This window comes from Periplaneta americana, chromosome 17 (assembly GCF_040183065.1).
Source record: "Periplaneta americana isolate PAMFEO1 chromosome 17, P.americana_PAMFEO1_priV1, whole genome shotgun sequence".
Classification (NCBI taxonomy): Eukaryota; Metazoa; Arthropoda; class Insecta; order Blattodea; family Blattidae; genus Periplaneta; species Periplaneta americana.
This window is the reverse complement of record NC_091133.1, coordinates 22,418,219-22,435,884: the sequence shown is the minus strand read 5'-3', so window position 1 is coordinate 22,435,884 and position 17,666 is coordinate 22,418,219. Positions and strand designations below refer to the sequence as shown.

The following is a 17,666-nucleotide window of genomic DNA, read 5'->3' as shown; positions in this document are numbered from 1 at the left end:
ACCACTACTACTGCAAGTCTTACTAGTGTGAGGAAGAAACCGGCGTACTTCAGGAACTCATGATTCGAGTCTGTGCCCGGACGTGGGTTCGAATCCCGCTTCGGCTTTTAACATGATGGAACTTTTTGGGAATTTTTTTAACTGCAAGGAGACATTCTGATAGTAGAGAGTTTTCGCACCCTATTGGTACGCTAAACGGTTAACGCTAAGTTGACATCGTTGAAGTAAGAGCCTATCAGAGCTATTCACCTCACGTTACTTCAATAGCGCACCCTCTATCTCTAGACGGATAACGTGGAAATTATCGAAGTTTACCGTAGATCTAATTCTGTGTTAAAATATGGCATCTCGTTTGGCATTTATTATTGTGGATTCATCTACTTAGAACAACTCAAGGTGGATAAATTATTCAGATCGAAGTACAAGAAGGCTCAGAATTTTTCGTTGAGATTCCAGCAGACAAAAGGTTGAATAGTTATTATCCGCTAAGCGAAAACGCTCCTTTGTTTATCTCGTCGTAACTCGGAAACCGATAAAGATTTTCAATAGCGACCACTTTTAAACATAATTTTCATTCTTTCTCAACATTTCTTTCGCTTTGAGCTCTAATCTAAAGTGAAAATAAAACAGTTTACCGCTTACGAACTTTTGAATGTGTGAGTGTCCATTCTGAAGAGATGACATCGACATTAGTATTTTTTTCCTTACTTTTCAAAAAATATTCACATTTCAAATTATTTTTCTATGCTTTCCTTAGACATTGAACTATCAATTTAAAAACTTACAGGGCGATTAAGTGAATATTATAGAAGCTACAACATTATAAATGTTTAATGGGAGGGAAAATATTGTATAAAAGAGCCTTACGTTGAAGGTACACGTGCACCCATCTCTTACGATTCCTTCTGAAGTTTTACGAACGTTTATCAAATACGTCACTAGGCCTACTGATGTCAACATAGCGTTAACCGTTTAACGGATCAAGAGAGTGCGAAAACTCACAACTATCATGACGAATGCTTTGTATCACCCCGCCAAAATACATTTCGTTATCGCTAAATACACCGACGCTGTATAATTTCTCAGATAATGCAGTATGGTTAAAACCCTATTAAAATAGCCTATAGTGCGAAGATTAGTTTTCGGCACCCCGAAACCGGAATTCGCGACTCAGACAACACCGACCGAAAACCGAAATGTAGTTTCTGAACACAAAAATTCATTTCACCTACGAATGAATTTCAGGTCAGAGGCGGCTAAACCTATCGCAAAAGTTGCACTGACAGTATGAATTGCTCATAGGCCTACATTTTGCTCAATAATTGATGCACATGATACAGATACTGTCTCATAAGTAATGTCGATTTTGGAGCAAAATATTGATTGTGTGTTGTGGCAAGAAGTTAATCTAATTTTCAAAGTAAAGGCCATTACATTCTATGGACTTGAGCCACTTTTCAGCGAGGTTTGTTATCCCGCGACGGTGCCATTTTCTGTTGTTGATTTAAATAATTTGCTGATACCCATTTCAACGGCTTGCAAGTTTTGGAAATTTCTTCTACGCAGGAACTGAGCCGTGGATCGAAGCAGATGCTAATCTGAAGACACAATATCAGCAATATACGCCGGATGTGATATAAGTTCGATTCCTCCCAGTTCCTGGATTTCTTTCATGGTTGTTCGAGCGGTACGGGATCTCGCACTGTTCTGTTGCAGGAGAATTTATTCAATTTCGGCTAACTAATGCTGGGTACCTTTTTCTCAAAACTCCATAAACTCGTTATAGCTGTTCAGAATATGCGCATTGACCGCACATCCGCTTCCCAATAACTCCCAGTAAATCACACCTTCAAAATTCCACCAGATAGATAGGAAAAGAGGGGGTAAATAGAACCACTAAATGGAAAATTGTCTGCAACGCGAACCAGTTACGTTACTCAGTTTCAACTATACTCTAGTTAGGTAAACTGTTTCTTCCTCTATCTCCAATATTAAACTTAAATTCGTTGCTCTCAAATATTAAATGCAGTTTTGAACCAAGTCGACATACTGCATGGTCCTATTCGACCGACGTCGTTCGGGTGAATAGGTCCACATAGATGGGTGAAAGCGACCACTTCGAGGAATGTGGAATTATGACAAAACAAGCTCTATTTATACCTATCAGACATGTTTAGTATTTTTTGTAACTTGTTTAATTAATTTTAGAATAATTAATATTATTACAAACACTAGGTATGACATGTAGAAAAACAAAACAACTGACGCGTAAAATAATAGATTTCAAATTCTACAAAATTTAAGATATTACAAAACCCCGAAATAAATTAGATTTTTAACGGTGTCCATTGCCTGATCTACATTATAAATATTCGACGTTTCGAGGCTTGGATCTGCTCTCATCTTTAGCTCTTTTCGTGATACTGACACTTCTATTTTTTTTTTTTCCAAGAGGTTAGCGGTGGCAGGGATTTAAGCCTGAAACTCTTTAACACTAATCCAGTACGTTAACCACTAGACCACCGAATTGTTAAGAGGACTGGACTAATGTTTAACCACCTAAAAATAAAAATAACAAGAACTATGTATCAGTATCATGAAAAGCACCTGAATAGGAGAGTAGACCCAACTCCCGAAACGTTGTGTATTTCTAATATATCAAGCATTGGACAATGCCCGAAATCATATACCATTGTCATAGAACTGTAGGCTTTCAGAGATTCATTAGTAATTTATACTTAATTATTTTATTTTCTCAGACCGGGCCGATTCACCCGAAATGGTTTAGTTACTTATTTCAATAGTTGGCAGTACTGACTCATGAGGCAGACGTCCACTCACCACCCAAAAAATAATCTCTTCATCAATTTTACTTATTATCTCACACAGAACAAGATTCTAAACAGTATTCACACTATATAATAATAAGAATATTGTGCAGTATTTTAAAAACAGCTGTATTTATCTCATCTAACTTCTTTCTCCTGCAAACAATGATTTTTTCACAAAGAAAGAAAGACTACTTCCGCGCGATTCAGTTCTATCAGCTTCAAGGGATTTGAAAGTAACCCGTGACATGGAGCACCTTACAAACCAGTGTCGATGACTTTGATATTAAATATTTTCTAAAATTGGTCCGATTCGCCCGCTGGGCCTATTCGCCTCCTCTTACCCTAACCTGATAGAATTAAGGTGGCCTGGTAGCATGTAAGAGAAGGCCCTATGGCCTTAACTCTGCTAGTATAAATAATAATAATAATAATATTATTAATATAATAATATAATACTAATAATAATAATGTAAAATTATATTCTTTTTGTTATTTGCCACGTCCGTTACAGAGAAGACAATTTTTTAACACAAAAAAATTATTTTATTCGAAAACAAATAATGAATAAAGTCGATTATATTAAGTTATTTTGTAGAGCCTTATTTAATATGTGATATTAACAGAATTTGCCTAACATACCAATCATTGCAAAAAAGGTGGTGCGAATTATGTCTCATCCGTTACACCCTCGTAAATAAAAGTAGACAGAATATGTAGGAATATTTTATAATATGTATATGTCAATATGTCTTTAAATTATATTTCTTTCTTCTAATAATCCTTTAAATATATACGGTATATATTTATGGAAATGTTGTGGAAAAGGCGGGTACCTATCGCATCTGTTACAAAAGAGAGTCTGTTTAACTTTATTTGCAACACAACAATTAGACTATTTCGCCTTATATTCCGCACAACAATAAAAATAATATATAGCACTTTAATTCTTCATTATATTAAACCTACTTGCAGCCTCACGCTGTTTGTTCTCTCTTCTAGTCGGCAGCACGGAAGACGCTAAGGGAGTGGCAGATTCCAGTAAGTTAGCGGTCAAGAAACCTCGGCCTAAAGCTTCATCCCCCAACCGCCAGGGACCTCAGCAGTGTCAGGTAAGACAATGCGATCGATGTCGACTTCAAGACTCGTCGTATCTTTCCTTCATTACTTGAGGAAATGAGTTTCCTTTATGAAGCTAATGAATTGGGAAATCCTTTAATGATTTGTCTTGTTCGTTTGAGACTGTGGAGATACGTGGTCCCGACTGCGTCCTTATCTCGCCCGTCTCCAATCTTCAACACATTCAAGGGTTTGCCAAATCGCGATACGGAGTGGGTAGATTGGATTAGTTCAAATTAGATTGGCAAGTCTTCACAATGCTGTGCAACTGACGTCAAGTTTTCCTCCTGTATTGGCTTTTATCTACAGATTGTGAACTTACGGAATTTGTTAGTCTTGATTACACAGCCCGCATTTCTACCGTGATCATTCTTTATGCAATCATCATCATCATCATATCATCATCAACATAATCATCATCAACATCATCATCATCAATCATATGATGCTTAACTCAGAACAGTCGTTACCCCTTTACTTCCTGTACTTTATTGTATTATGAACAGGACACAGAGTAACCAGTATGAGGTTTCCGTAATGTGCATTACCGTTGTGTGTATTGCTGCTTGGCTGCGGTACGTGTAACAGGCTTCGGCGTAGGGACACCTGATTGAAGGTTACAACTCACGTTAATACTTTAATGGTAGACATTTATTGTCTAGTCCACACCTGTGGAGTAACGGTCAGCACGTCTGGCCGCGAAACCAGGTGGCCCGGGTTCGAATCCCGGTCGGGGCAAGTTACCTGGTTGAGGTTTTTTCCGGGGTTTTCCCTCAACCCAATACGAGCAAATGCTGGGTAACTTTCGGTGCTGGACCCCGGATTCATTTCACCGGCATTGTCACCTTCATCTCATTCAGACGCTAAATAACCTAGATGTTGATAAAGCGTCGTAAAATAACCCAATAAATTAAAATTTATTGTCTACACTAGGAATGTACTGTATATACTGCATCTGTACAGGGTGAAATATATTTTGTGCCGTACTATGACGGACTGATTATGTTGAGACACGAAGTAACGGCGCGCTCCATCTCCCAGTCCACTCGACCAACAGAACACTATCGTCCGTGCGTTCTGAACTTCATGTGTTTCTGTGCCCAGGACCGAAGCTTGATTATGAACGTGTATATTTTCAGAATGTATTATTTCTAATATCGTTAGTGGTTTTATTAAACAGATTATTTTCTAAGCTTGTAAATTTTCATACTTTTGACCACTGCTACACATTTCTATAATATAGGGAGATCAGAATTATGAATTTATGAGAGAAAATCTACATTTTGATAACGCTGTTAATTAAAATTCATATATCATACATACATTTTTTACTTGGTTATTTAACGACGCTGTATCAACTACGAGGTTATTTAGCGTCGATGGAATTGGTGATAGTGAGATGAGATTTGGCCAAATGAGGCCGAGGATTTGCCATAGATTACCTGACATTTGTCTTACCGTTGTGGAAAACCTCGGAAAAAACCCAACCAGGTAATCAGCCTAAGCGGCAATCGAACCCACGCCTGACGCAACTCCGGATCGGCAGGCAAGCGCCTTAGCCGACTGAGCTACGCCGGTGGTCCATACATACGAACATACGTACATACGTACATACATACATACATACATACATACATACATACATACATACATACATACATACATACATACATACATACATACATACATACATACATACATACATACATACATACATACATACATACATACATACATACATACATACATACATACATACATTTCTTGTATATGTCTCTTTATATTCTGGTGGTGTGGTAGAGAAGGCCTAATGGCTTTAACTCCGCCAGATGAAATAAATAAATAAATAAATAAATAAAACCACCGTTATTTCTTTCTTTGCGCTACAGTTTTTGAAAAGCCACAATCAATATCTTGAGCTCTTATTTTGGCATGACATGACATACTTCAGCGGGTCTTACATTACATTACATCGGCTTCCTTCTAATATCAATAATTATGTCCTCTGATGTCATTTTGTGAGGCTGTAACCTGAATTTCCTCTGTAGTGACTTGATGAGAATACTATAACCTTAACTTACCGCTTCTCTCGCGTGTGTTTTGCATATCCACAGTAGAACCCCATGTACTGTACATATAGTGCCATAAAGTATCCAGAGACCCCATCTATCTGCCCACTAACCTTGGTACACGGGAGGAATTAAAAGCCACGCACATTTACAAATTACGGCCCGGGCCCGGCCTACAGCTCCACGTTGAAGCCACAGTTCCTTACGGGGTCACGTAACATTGTAATGCCCCTATTCTGGACGATGCTGGAGTGGAAAGGGGAAGGGAATTGAAGGCATACCTCCGTCATTATAGGGGTTAGAAAGGATAGGAAGGGGTGTAATATGACTCTCGGGGGTGTAATTATTGAAGTCACTTCACTCTGAACCGGCAGCATCTTGCCGGCTCCGTTATCTCCGCCCCTATAATATTCAACAATACGGCAGGCAGCAACGAGACAAGTGGTCCGGTGGGTGCGATGTCACTGCCTGTAATTTGTTGGGGCGTTACGGCAGCCACTAGTCTTTCCGATAACCTCAGCCAGTGATAGGCCAACTAAATCCCAAACGAATCCTAATACCACCCGGCATGGAGATAATATAATCACAGTTTTAAGGTATAGGCTGAAATATTTTACGTGCAGGTTGCAGCTCCTGCAACTGAACCGCACTAAGAAACTTACTTTATTAAGGACTGCTGGGGAGGGATGTTAAATACAGAATGTTTCAAAACATTTGGCATCTAAATCATTGAAGGATTCAGTAATTCAAGTTCATAAAGACTTACGTTCGAAATCGATTTCATTTCAAATTACAGTTGCTGTTTGTTCCAGCAACAGTAGATTTTCATATAAAAGAAGTCATCAATATCAGCTTGCGTCTCGAAACAAACTTTGTAACAAACCATAACCAAAGCTTTACCAATAACCAAAAATGTATTTAAAAATATGCTTAAGGACTTTACTAATAGACGGTAGTATATTATACACATTATTTAAAAGGATAGTATCAGTGAAATGTGTCATAGTTCCAGTGCAGTGAATGAGTTGACAGAGAAGTGTAGTGCTGATAGGTACTTGTGCAGTTATGAACATATCATATTTGTGGGTTTTAGTTCGAACTTAGGGTTAAGATACAAATTAGATTTACTTTAAATGTTATTTTAAGTGATCGTGCTTCATTTAATTTAGGATGCTCCTTGTTGTTGTTGTTTTTGTTGTTATTATTATTGTTATTACCATTATTATTAGTATTAATTATTATTATTAATTCTATTTTTTATTAGTTCTGTTTATTATTAATTGTCATTATCTTGTACAGATGACGGGCTTATGTGAGGGCGGCAATGAATCTCCGGGTACCTTAAAAGCCATTTGTAACTAAGTATTGAGTGTAATTAGTTACCACTCCCATCGGGTATATACCAATTTGCAGTGTGAATAAATACATACATACACATAGATACATAATAAATTTTCTTAGCCGTCAATAGTAAGTCACTCTTAATACACTGACGGGAATAATTAGCGGCAATAGGACCTACTTTAATAATAATAATAATAATAATAATAATAATAATTATTATTATTATTATAAAGAATTAGATAAATGATTTGTTAAAATGGTTTAATTAGTAACCTAGTTTATGTTATGTCGCTGTCAGGAAATCAAAAGAAGGATACCAATGACAAAAGGAAGCTCTTAATAGGAATAGGAACATCTTTTGCAGACCTCTGGAAAAAGAACTAAGGAAGAGACTAGTGAAGTGCTTTGTATGGCGTGTGTCATTGTATAGAGCAGAAACGTGGACATTACTACGAAATGAAGAGAAGCGACTGGATAAAGCTGGAGCGTATGAAATGGACAGACAGACAATATAAGAAATGAAGCTGTATTGGAAGGAGTGGATGAAGAAAGAATGATGCTGAAATTGTTCAGGAAGGGAAAAAGGTAGTGTTTCGGTCACTGGCTGAAAAGAAACTACCTACTGAAGGATGCACTGAAAGGAATGGTGAACGGGAGAAGAGTTCGGAACAGAAGAAGATATCACATGATAGACGACATTGGGGTATATGGATCATATGCGGAGACGAAAAGGAAGGCGGAAAATAGGAAAGATTTGAAAATGCTGGGTTTGCATTGAAAGACCTGTCATTTTGGCAGAATGTATATGTATGAGGTTTTTGTACTACTGCTACCGCTAATAATAATAATAATAATAATAATAATAATAATAATAATAATAATAATAATAATAATAATAATAATGCCTTGTTTATTCTGGCAGAGTTGAAGCTGTGAGGCCTTCGGCTTTCTTTTTTTGTCGAGTTTCTAGGAACTCTTTGCATATAAGAGTCCTAGATAATGGCTTTGACGTGGACTACCCATTGTCTGGTCAGCACTAAACCTGGTATTAAATTTCTTTGATTTTTACTTATGTGACCATCGAATCCAATATTTACAAAACATCAAATGGGAATGTCTTGAATAACGTTGTCAACGAATTCGACAGATGTCTGAAAATTTTGAACAGGAGTGTACGCATATGAGAAAAACTGAATGTATAAAAGCTGTTATCTCAGCGGTGCACCTGACTGTTGCCAGTACGATCTCGCGGATATTAGCATAACTATTATCTAATTGCTGGTATAGTTTTCCTGTGCGATAGGCATCCCAATTTTAAAACACGCGAGAGACTTTTCCTGGATTTGTGGCATTTTAGTGAAAACTACTCGCATTTTGTATTAAGCTTATAACTCGTAACCTAGGCGGCTATGGCCTTTAGGTTCCCAATCTCAAATTGTTACTACTATCCCTGAAAGTTTTTAATATGGATATTGAAGCATTTTTTTTATTTTGTTATAAGTTATCCACTTTACTTAGTCTATAAAATGTTATTAGTAGGCCCTACTAATTGGAATTATTTCGTTATAAGATGTTTATCTGACTTGATGTAGTTACGTTCAACCACATTTTAAATGTATATTTACTCTGTGTTTGGGACTTCAAGGTTGGCAACTCTGCCTCATACGTTAGCGTCTGTAAGTGTCATGGAAGTGTACTGTTCCAGCAAGAAGCCGTCAAACAATAAAACACATTAAATCTGCAGACCACGTGTGTTTTAAACACCAATCGAGCTACCAAGGCCCCAACACTCTGATTTATACAAAAGTAATAGAGCAACATCGTACCGGCTGATTAACATACTACTCTTCAAGAGATCTGACATTCAAAATTGACATACAAAATTTTAATAGCCTACATTATTAATATACATATTTTTTTCTTGCATACAGTATTTTTACTTGCTTCACATTTTGCCTACTCATTAAATTTAGCATAGACTACTTATCGTTTGCATGCTATTAATTTGGTATAGTATTAATTTGACATACTTTGTATAATGTACTGACATTTAAAAGAATGAACATAAATTATAAAGTAAAATTATGGCCACATGTTCTTAAGTAAACCAAAATGTGTCCCTCATCCTTACGTTGTTGATATCTTTGGGCTATATGTTGTAGTCTTCTGATATAAGAATCCCCTAAAACAGGAGTTCTCAAACTTTTTGAGACTGCGCCGTCCTTCACATGTCAGATTTCTTGTACCGAATATTTAAAAAATGCTCAAATTAGATTTGGTGGTATGTTTTTAAAGAAAATAGTCATTTAGCCATCCTTACCAGCTTATAAAAACACAAAATTGAAATAAAATAAATATCTACACGTAGTGAGAACTTGCATGTCATGTTTCACTATAGGCTGCATTATAAATTATTTTAGTTTTACCTTATAGCTGCGACGCCCAAAACATAAACCTGCGACGCCCAAACATAAACCGGCGACGCATTAGGGCTTCGCGACTCACAGTTTGAGAACCCCTGCCCTAAAAGATAAATGTTGACCCCCTCTTGTTGTTTTTACAAATTCACCTTCCATAGCTTTTTTATAATTCTGAAACCTCTATAATTTTTAAGCAAAAACAAGTAACCTTAGAAACTATAACAGGAGCTATTAACAATATGCACAATATAATTACAGTAGAGTATGTCAAAATATGATAGGTGAAAGTACAAATGAAACAAAGTACGTAATTGTATGCCAGAAAAAGTATAACTAAAAGGTTGTGTCAAATTAAATTAGATGAAAAATAAATAAGCCAAATACTTGTATGTAAAATAGGTTTTGTGTCAAATTACTTTGTCAAATAGCAGTAGGTAAAGTGCAGTATGTCAATCCACCCGGAACCGTGCAACATACTCCATACCACGGAAATACTTCATTTTATCCTTCTTGCAGATGTCTTTTGGAGCTTTACCACAGTCTAGTATATACAGTCACGAAGCAGAATTCGAATCATGGAAAGTAATGCCTGGAAGAGGTAGAGGTATAGAATTGTACAGCCAAGTACCTAAAGCCAACGCCTGGATTTTTAATAAGTCTGGACTATCTACATCTGAATGGGTAACCTGCCTCAAAATGAATGCCAATTTAGCAGCAGTTAGAGGAGTACCTGGTCGCTCTTTGGACGGATCCCGGTGCAGACAGGGCTGCCCGGAGACTGAAACCCTTGCCCACGTCCAAGGTCAGTGTAACAGAGGTTTACTCCTCCGAAATGCCAGACACCATCATGTTCGATCCTTAATTGCAACTGCTTTAAGAAAAAAGTCTTGGATAGCAGAAGAGGAAGTTTTTTGCCTTGCTACTAATGGCTCCTCTAGACGTATTGACATCAAGCGTATTCCAGACTACCAAGAAAGGATATATAATTGATCCTACCATAAGGATTGAAACGGGGAGTAGCCAGCCGGAGGATGTCAATAAAGGAAAGATCAACATTTATCTGCCAACAGTTGATTACTTCAAAGCAAAATACCAGCTTGAAGACTTGAGGTGATTGGTCTTCTTATTGGAGCTCGTGGTGTGATTCCCAAGTTCCTTGAAAGCTTCAGGAAGACTTTTGAACTACCACAGACACTTTCTGCTGACATCATAACTTCAATTTTGAAACGCTCTTGCCAAATTCTGAGTCATCATATTCACTCTGTTTATTTTTTTCTTCACTTTATAATTCATATATGTTTATTTTTATTTTCTTTCTACAAAATGTATGTAAATATTTAATATTGTAAAATTCATGTAGGAGAGTATACTGAGTCCTTCTGGGCTACCTCCAATGGGAGGCAGTTATTATTATTATTATTATTATTATTATTATTATTATTATTATTATTATTATTATTATTATTATTATTATTATTATTATTATTATAGACTGTGCAGGTACTATTTCGCATTGTCTGTAATGAGGCGATAGTAGCGATCCTAGTGGTCAGCAACTATTTATGGATGCATATTTACTACGTATTGAGCTTCGTGTCTGTATATACTAGACTGTGGCTTCACTGTAGTCCGTTAGAGATACATTATGACACACTTAAGAGAGTGGCCGAATTTCGCTTGAATTCGGCCCACTGCCATGCCGTTACAATAGAGGCTGCTTAAACCCTGATGTGACAGAATGGAAAACCTATCTGTCGCTAATCTTAATTAAAGCCAGTTACTGCGAAAGTAGCGGGACTGGAATGACGCAGAGCCACATCATCGTCAATAAAATATGTGCAACTCAGCTTGCCGGAATCCCTCGAGTTATTTATCAGCAGAGGAGAAGCAGAAAAGGATGAGGAGTCCCGTAACGAGATTGTTTGCACACAAACGAGACTGGAGGACGCGGTAATCCAATAAATTATCATTCTGAAGCTTGTGAGAGATTACGTAACATAATCTTTATGAAGAGATGAGAGGACAGTGCTTATGTGAAGGCTTCTCCACTCAAGACTCCGCTAGCTGGCCGACGTTGGCGACCGACAGTAATGGAGTAAAATCCGTCCACAGCCAACATGGTTAGTTGCTCGAAATATTGGCCATTAGCAGATGACGTCCTAGTCTAATCGTAGTCAAATTACAACTGAAATTCGGTGAATATTGAATGTTAGTCATTGAAACCCAAAATGCAGACAAGAAATTTTACTTTTTTAACTTCCTTTATGTCTCGTCTCTTAATTTATATAAACAAGTCCAGTGGATCCCGCTTCAATTTTCGGCTGCAATTACTCGTACATTGTGTTTTTCCCTGTGTTGTCTAAAACGGTTATTCAGCGCTATACTAACCTCTTGAATAGTGGGTTACGCCATTTATGAGTGTTCAATATTGATTGTTTCTTGTTTACGATAATAGGCTACCTGTTTAAAACTTAAAACTTTCTTAGTTGAAACGGGACCAGTCTGTCATAAGGTAAGAACCTGTTTAAAATTATAACACTTTTAACGTTTCCACAAAGAAAGTTTTAAGTTTAATATTGATTCATGTCTCGTGACCAGAATATTGTGCGAAACAGAAGTATAAATATTGGAAATATATCCTTTGAAAAGGTGGAAAAGTTCAAATATCTTGCAGCAACAGTAACAAATATAAATGACACTCGGGAGGAAATTAAACGCAGAATAAATACGGGAAATGCCTGTTATTATTCGGTTGCGAAGCTTTTGTCATCCAGTTTTCTCTTAAAAAAACCTGCAAGTTAGAATTTATAAAATAAGTTATATCATCGCTTGTTCTGTATAGGTGTGAAACTTGAACTCTCACTTTGAAAGAGCGACAGCGGTTAAGGGTATTCGAGAATAAGGTTCTTAGGAAAATATTTAGGGTTAAGAGGGATGAAGTTACAGGAGAATGCAGAAAGTTACACAACGTACAACTGAATGCATTGTATTCTTCACCTGACATAATTAGGAACATTAAATCTAGACGTTTGAGATGGGCAGGGCACGTATGAGCTAATTCAGAAATACATATAGAGTGTTAGTTGGAAGGCCGGAGGGAAAAATACCTTTTGGGAGGCCGACACGTAGATGGGAGGATAATATAAAAGGATTTGAGGGAGGTGGAATATGATGGTAGAGACTGGATTAATTTTGCTCAGGATAGGGACCGATTGCGGGTTTATATGAGGGCGATAATGAACCTCCGGGATTTCTAAAAGCCATTTGTAAGTAAGTAAGAAATATTGACTCATAATCATCACAGCAATGAGCATAGCATTAATAATGAGCTCAATTCTTAAGGGGGCATTACCAAGTTCCACATTTTAAGGGTTCACAATAATAAAATCAATAACTACCACTCTTATGAAGCTAGATTCACCAAATTTTGGTCACTGGTATATCTTATTAATAATGGCAAATGTAAAAAATTTGATTCGTCTATGATAAGTGGTTTTCATTTTAAAATATATTAATAACATATTGGATCGCTTTATATAAAAAGTCTCCTGCGCCACAATTTACATTATTCTTAACTGATATTCACTAATATGCATCTTTATACACGTATACATGGGATCAAAACTCATAGAGGTTTGTGCAAAATTAATCAGTAAGTTACTATAATTTTTATTATAAAAGAATAAAAAATAAAAATATTATTATTAGTAATAACAAAAATTCATAGTAATTTACCGATTGACTGTATAGAAAAACCCAATTGTAAAGTTTGTCCCAATGTAAAAAGAATCATCATATAAGTGAATGTTAATTAAAAAAATAATGTAAATTCTGGCACAAGGGACTTCTTATATAAAGCGATACAATATTTTATTAAGATATTAATAAAATGCAAACCACTTAGAATAGAGGCATGAAATTTTGTACATGTGTTATTAACCAGATACACCAGTGATAAAGTTTAATGAATTTAGGAACTATCATAGAGCCACTTGGCTAGTATATATCCATCGATTGATAGAGTCATTCAACCTAAGAGCCAACTGGCTAGTCTCTGATATTGAGACAACTCATCCTGCCCAAGGTTTTTAGGTTAACTTAATGATTTCAGTGTAATGTTCCCTTAAGAAAACTCGACTGTTAGAAACAGTAGTTAGCAGATTTCTATAAATAAATTTAATTGCATTTAAGTTAAATATTTATACATTAGAAAACTTGGATCACTTATTTACTCGAGTACAAATATTTCTGACTGTATTGAATCAATACATCTAAATTTCATTAAAGAGATAATGAAGCACATGTCCATGGAAATGACATAATCATGAGATGCTAGTCAGCAAAAACCATATTTCCTTACCATGCGTATAATTTTGATTTTCAAATTTAACTCAAATTTTACTCGCTGTATTTACGTAAAGATTAATTTTTGTTCTACAGAATTTATTTGTTATGGTAATATTTGATATTAGAGGAGATCGAACCTGGGTCCTTATTATATTAAGTCAACTGCCATTATACAAGGAGGTCCATTAGCTATACTATTGAGACAGGAGGACAGGGAGGCTGGCGTTACTCCCAGGTTTTGGTAGCCACGACTCAACTCCATGAGACTCCTTAGATAGTACAACCGCTTTAAAATGACCTTGTCTTAACTGGGCTAAACAAAATCCCTCCCTAACATTATCTACTTTTGTTGATCGATGGAACTATCATAGAGCCAATTGGCTAGTATATATCCATCGATTCATAGAGTCATTCAACCTAAGAGCCAACTGGCTAGTCTCTGATATTGAGACAACTCATCCTGCCTAAGGTTTTTCCGTGGTTTTCCTAAGGCGCTAAGACAAATGTCGGGATGAGCCCTAAAAGAAATGGGCCACGGACCTGCACTCATATTCCCATGAATCTCCCTAATTACTCTAAATTAACTAACAACTACATCTCTCCCCCCTCTTGTAATTGAGCCATCATATAGCCAAATGGCTGGTCTCAAAATTGAGACGATTCAACAAGGCTCATGACAACAATCACCTCCTACATAATAGCCAAATTGGTTAGTCTCTTATATATGAGACAACTCCTCCTGCCTAAGGTATTCCGTGGTTTTCCTAAGGCGTAAGACAAATGTCGGGATGAGCCCTATAAAAATTGAGCCACGGACCTATATGCCCTTCCCCATATATATTCCCCTTTAATATAAACGACGTATGCCCTAGTTCAGAACCTATAAATTGTCTTTTAAATATACGCGGTCACTCAATTAGTCGCAATTTGAAAGGACAGGGACCTCTCAAATTGCAGATTCAGATTTCACGGCGCTTCTTCCGACGGCCTTCACATGCTTTGTCATCGAACAACAGATGACAGCGTCTCGCCATCCTAACGGCAAACACCAGCCATCTCCTCCTCGCCCCGTTCCGTGATCACTTGATCAAATCTCAGTCCCCCTCGCGTATGTGGTACCTAAGAGGTTACGTTCAATTTCGGCTTCCCCTTAAAAATTTTCTAGAGCTCCTTCAGTGGAGCAGCGTAACCCGGAGTGAGACTAGTGGCCAACAGGCTTGGAGCTCACATACTTAGTTTTGTACAGCCTCCAACCCCTTGCAAGGACGCGTTTTGCGTACCTTTTAAATTTGTCCTCCCAATTCTCTTTCGATTTTTTCGATACAAGGAGAGCACTCAGTTGAGTGACTTGGTGGCCGGGATTCCACAGTATATGCACTGTTGGGCGGAGAATCTACGTAAAGCCCAACAGTGCATATACTGTGGAATCCCGGCCACCAAGTCACTCATTTGAGTGCGCTCCTTGTATGATGGCAGTTGACGTAATATAATATGTCAACATATATGTCGAACATGGAGTAAGGCCACAAAGGGAAAAACACTAGAGCAGAGGGATTCGATCCGGTGCTGTTGATTGAACTTTGGCGTAGCTCAGTGGTTAGAGCACTTGGTACGTAGAACCAAAAATCCGGGTTTGATCCGCGGCGCCGGAGCGAATTTCTCTCCTCAAATATCAATTGTCGCTGTATTTAGTTTCATGGCAATTTATTACCCACTAGGTTACTTACATTATTCCGACTTTATGTACAGTTTTGATCGAGGAATTTATGTGGACAGTGTTGTAAGATTCAGTCGAGTTAATCAGTAAGGGCAAAGAGAATGCAAAATGTGTCCAGAGCACATGTAGGCTAATGAGAGAAAGGTTTTTATTCGTTAGCAGAATATACCATACATAAGATGTATCTTATGCATTTTCAGCAGGAATAGAAAGCTTAATAGGGTAAGGTTGCCTTTATCGCACCACTTTAGCATTTATAATTTTTATTGAACAATACAGTTTTTATTTTCTACATTCCTTTACAGATATAAATTCCCAGAACATTTACCTTTCATGTAGAAAAGAATCCTTGAATTTGATATAATACTTCTTAATTAAAATGACATTTTCGAAACACTTGTCGGTGATGCCATTTAGCCAACTAGTTTCCTAAATAGCACCTGCGGTTTCTTTAATCGCACCTCTTTATCTGCAGGGATCACACATGAAGAAGAGATGTTTTTAATATTGAACATATTGAACAGTATTTAACATGAATAATGTAATAAACATACAGAAGCAGGACTTTTTTCTATGGCAGGTTTCAGCGGAAAATAAAATGTTTGAGCTATTCGACAAATCGTTCACTGTTGATGTAACCTGACTTAAGGTACGTTTTCCTCGATAATCGTTGAGCACTATTTCTTTGTATTTTCTAGAGTCGCGGCAGTCGCTCGGAGGAAAACAGCTCCATAGAAAATACAAAGAAATAGTGCTCAACGATCATCGTTGAACGATCATCGCAATAGTCGCACCGAGGAAAACGTACCTTTAGAGCAAACAACTAACGATCCTGGAGGAGCACCAGCTGATACTGTAGCATGCACTGTTTTAACGTGTAAAAATTATCATGGGTGGGACAAAATACCTGGTGCGCTTATACAACACACACTTGTTGTACTAACGCCCTTCTCACCACTTGATATTGCACCCACCTGATGCATTCCTCGTTCAGCTAAAATTTTTGGGGACTTCTTTGATACGGTTAGAATTGCTTCAGTTGTTCATATCGCACCGGTGAGAATTAGGCACCTACAAAGTGGTGCGAATTGAGAAACCACGTCATAAGTTATTTACTTCATTCTAGCCTATAATCGAAAATCGTACTAAGTTAAATGTTCTATAACATTTCTTTAAACTAATAATATCTTAACAATATGGATTTCTTTGTATACAAATCCGTTATTTAATTACAAAATGTTAGCTAAATATACATCCACCTGAGGGATTATTTTAGATACATTATCACCACGCTGCAAACACAAAGAAGTGACAGAAATCAAGTGACATGGTGGAAGTTCATATGATAGATTGTCACACTACTACAGTAACTTGTTTTACACTAGCAATGGTGCCATTTAGGAAGCGGTGCGATTTATGCTACTCTACCCTAAATTATTACGTCTTACAAACAAGCGAATTAATTAATTAATTAATTCATTCATTCATTCATTCATTCATTCATTCATTCATTTTATTCCATAGATCTTACATGAGCTATGAAGATTTAAGATGTGGAACAAGTCAAAATTTTACAATATTACAATTACAATTTATACAAATTTTTCCAGTTTTACAATTTAGTAATTTTCTACAATTTTTACAATTTTGTGCAATTTTTTACAATATTTTGGCGGAATGTAGTGAGATGAGGTGAGGTCCAAGGATTCGCCAAAAGATTACCCGGCATTCGCCCTCTGGTTGGGGAAAACCTCGGAAAAACTCAACCAGGTAATCAAATCAAAGGGGTTGATGCCGAGGACTCGCCATAATATAGTAGGAA

General features: G+C 36.9%; 1 protein-coding gene across 6 annotated transcripts in view; it reads left to right on the top strand.

Annotated features, from left to right (window-relative positions):
• Window positions 1–17,666, top strand: part of LOC138692622 (zinc finger protein 541) — a 1,853,746-nt gene that overhangs the window by 1,307,198 nt on the left and 528,882 nt on the right. For all 6 annotated transcript variants that reach the window (XM_069815665.1, XM_069815669.1, XM_069815666.1 and 3 more), the window contains exon 5: window positions 3,831–3,940. In XM_069815665.1, coding sequence (XP_069671766.1) covers window positions 3,831–3,940 — 110 coding nt within the window. The remainder of the gene's footprint in view (window positions 1–3,830; window positions 3,941–17,666) is intronic.